The 3,553-nt window shown below is 50.8% G+C and overlaps 1 protein-coding gene across 2 annotated transcripts in view; it reads right to left on the reverse strand.

Moving 5' to 3' along the window:
• Positions 1-611: 611 nt before the first annotated feature.
• niban1a (niban apoptosis regulator 1a) overlaps positions 612-3,553 on the reverse strand; it is a 16,710-nt gene continuing 13,768 nt past the window's right edge. For both annotated transcript variants that reach the window (XM_053429835.1, XM_053429834.1), the window contains exons 13-15: positions 3,082-3,193; positions 1,711-2,999; positions 612-1,620 (exon numbers count right to left, since the gene is read on the reverse strand). In XM_053429835.1, coding sequence (XP_053285810.1) covers positions 1,477-1,620; positions 1,711-2,999; positions 3,082-3,193 — 1,545 coding nt within the window. In that variant the 3' untranslated portion in view covers positions 612-1,476. The remainder of the gene's footprint in view (positions 1,621-1,710; positions 3,000-3,081; positions 3,194-3,553) is intronic.

Here is a 3,553-nt window from a genome sequence, read left to right on the forward strand (position 1 = left end):
ACGCGCACACACACACACACACACAGACACACACACACACACACACACACACACACACACGCACACACACACACAGACACACAAACAGTTTAGGTGAAACATATAATAAAGTTGTTTAAACCTTTCGAACCTGCACTAAATATGAATGTCAGTCCTAAATTTCATGTTTTATTCTGAAGAGTTTCTAATGAGTATTTGAATGTGATGCCAGCTGTTTATTAAAACACAGTTTATGGACGTCCCTCAGAGACGTGTTGTCTCAGAAGCTGTGTCTCACACTGGAGACACTCCAGTGGACTGAATGAAATCCAGGCTCTGGATCTAGACGTCATCCATTTTGATTTGACTCTAATTTAAGTCAGACCGTTGAAAAGCCTTTATTGAATTATCTTGAAAAATGCTTTTTAAAATATGAACAAATGTGAAAGAATCTAGTTTTGTTCTCGTGTCTTGATGTGGCCTGCAGCTGAAATATGAAAACGTTTCTTCTTCTGTTCTGCAATAAGAGAATTGTGTGTCACAGCTGAGGATCACTGAGGGTTGTATTTTGTTCACTGCGACTGTGATCGGTTAAAAACTTGTTGTGGTTCATAAATAATCAAAGCATCACGTCATTTTTTATTTTATTGGCAAATTAAACATTTTATTATTTCTGCTGCTTCAAAATCCAAACCAGAGTTGACACAGAAAAACTTTGTTACAGATTAAACATCCGTGTGAACAGTTGAAGGTCAAGTCGTCCCTGAACGTCCACGGGACACGCCCCCTTTTCTTCTTCATGACGTTCAGGCACGTGAGGACATCGAGGACACGGAGGCACTTTGAGACCTTCATTCTTTTAGATCAGAAAAGAAAATCCTTCAGTAGCTCAAGAAGAAAAATCACAACGAAGATCAATGAGCAGCTGGACGTTGATTTAGATCCCCAAGGTCAAATATATTAAAATGTGATAAAGAGATTTTTAAACAAGTAACAAATCAAAGTGGGACACTAATCTGTCTCTGAACTGATCTGTTCAGCCGGGTTCCTCGTCTGTGAGAACATGAGGAGCTGTGAACAGTGTGTCTCTCTCTCTCCCCCCACACACACACACACACACATCCACAGGAGATTCTCAGAAAGTAGAACCTGAACCTTCCTTTAAAATAAACTCAGAATTTAATTCACAATCTTCTGTCATAAAAATGTCTAAATCTAAAGTTTTCTAAAAACTGTTTTGTGCTAAAATAGTTGAAAAGAAATAAGTGAATGAAACAGAAGCCTGATGTGATGATTTATATAAATTACTAAATTTCATTCATTTGTGTTGAGGTGTGTGGAGGAGGTGGACGGTTCCTCGATGTGGAGCAGATGTTCAGGTCCGTCTGAAGAGTCACGGTCATGATGGTTCCTTCAGGACAGGAGAACATCCTCAAACACTTGGTGCTGCTGGAGCATCTCACAACCTCTGAGGCAGACCTGATGGGTCCAGGTCTTTTATTCTTCTTTTGGAATCCCACTGGGGTAAAGCTGCACCAGCTCCTCCACGTCGATCACCTCCACCACCAGGTCCCGGATGTCCTTGATGCAGTCCAGTGGTCGAGATCCGGGGCTGGACGGGGCCTCCTCTGGGACAGGGACCTTCTCTGCGACAGGGACCTTCTCTGCGACAGGGACTGGCTCTGAGACAGGGGCCTCCTCTGGGACAGGAGTCTCTTCTGGGACAGGGACCTTCTCTGGGACAGGAGTCTCCTCTGGGACAGGGACTGGCTCTGTGACAGGAGTCTCTTCTGCGACAGGGGCCGTCTCTGAGACAGGGACCTTCTCTGAGACAGGGGCCGTCTCTGAGACAGGGACCTTCTCTGAGACAGGGACCTTCTCTGAGACAGGGGCCGTCTCTGGGACAGGGGCCTCCTCTGGGACAGGAGTCTCCTCCGGGACAGGGGCCGTCTCTGGGACAGGGGCCTCCTCTGGGACAGGGGCCTCCTCTGGGACAGGCTCAGAGGTCGGAGCACCAGTTGCCTCCGTCTGGGTCTGAGGGGGCCCGGTGCTCGTGGCCTCAGGGGCGTCCCCGGAGCTCACAGGTGAGGGACTGTGGTCGTCCTCGAGGACATCGGAGGTCATTGAGCCCTCGTCCCCGCTGCTCTGCGTGGCTTTGACGTCCTCTGGGAACTCCACCTCCGAGGGCGGTGACTCGCTGCCGACTGACACATGCAGAGAGTCGGTTTCTGAGAAAGTGACTGGTTCTGCCTCACTTCTCAACATGGCCAGGATGACGTGTCCAGGTGTGTCTCCACCAGGGGGCGCCTCTAACAGGGAGCTGGGGCTCTGTGGGTCTCCCTCCCCGGCGGCTGCCAGCGGAGAACCACTTCCCTCTGAGGCAGGTTCTGTTTCAGCAGCTTCTGTTTGTGCAGCTTCTTCTTCAACATCTGTCTTTAAACGTTCTGCAGCTGTTCCTGCTTCTTCTGGAACATCTGTGCTCGTGGGCTCAGCAGCCGTCTCCACTTTCTGAGTCTGGACAGAAATCACTTCCTCTGGGATCACAGTCTCTGGAGCTGCTGCCACACGGACGTCTTGTGTCTCATTCTGAGCGCTTGTGTCTTTTAAAGCTGTCGTCTCAGGTTGGACGGGGACGTCTGCTGGTGCCTTCACAGTCTGGACGTCCTCCTCTGCTCCGGGTTCAGGTGTCTCCTTCTCCTCGCTGACAGAGACACTCTGAGCGACTTGGACCAGAGGCGTCTCGATCAGTGTCTCGTCCGTTAAGGCCGCGCTCGGCGGCGCGTCTGTCTCTGCCTCCTCCTTCTCGTCCCTCTGGGGGATGGAGGACAGACCGTTGAATGCAAGAGGAGAGGGCGGGGGGGGCTCAGAGCTGCTCCGGGCGGGGGAGGCCAGCGACATGGCGGGGCTGCCGGGCGTGGAGACGGTGGGGGAGGAGAGGCTGGAGCGGCTGGAGCGGCTGACCAGGTCCCGGCTCTCTGTGAACAGGTTGTACTTCTTCAGGCTCGCCGCCTCCTTCACCACTGCAGGACACAAAGAGAACAAGAAGGATTAGAGTGGACTGGTCTTCACCGAGCTGCTGCCGTCCCTCCGGCCCCTCTGTACCTCTGGTGACCTCCTTGTCCAGCGTCTGGAGGAGGATGCTCTCATAGACGTTCTCCACATGGATGAAGCTGGAGTGGTCGGCGTCGATGAACTGTTCCAGGTCCTGAAGCTCCTGCAGAGACAAACACACACGTTGAGATATGGACCATGACAAAGTTTCTCAGGTTGTTATCACGTGTCGTTGTGGTTCTGAAACTAAAACACGGAAAACACACGAGACGCAGCAGAAACCATGAAAACACCAGAGTGACAGATAACAGGGAGCTGGTTCAGTTCTAACCTGAACTCAAACCTTCATCTGATTTCATGATGGTCGTCTGAGCTGATTTTATTTAAATTGTTTTACACGGCACAGAGTCCATAATCAGCCACAACAAGGGACTGAGTGACAGAGCAACACAAACTCAGCACAGACACACAACTTCATCTGGTTCTGGTCAGTTCCCTCTCGGGCTCAGGTCCCTCTGCTTCT

The sequence above is a fragment of the Pleuronectes platessa genome, chromosome 9, assembly GCF_947347685.1.
Source record: "Pleuronectes platessa chromosome 9, fPlePla1.1, whole genome shotgun sequence".
NCBI classification, from domain to species: domain Eukaryota; kingdom Metazoa; phylum Chordata; class Actinopteri; order Pleuronectiformes; family Pleuronectidae; genus Pleuronectes; species Pleuronectes platessa.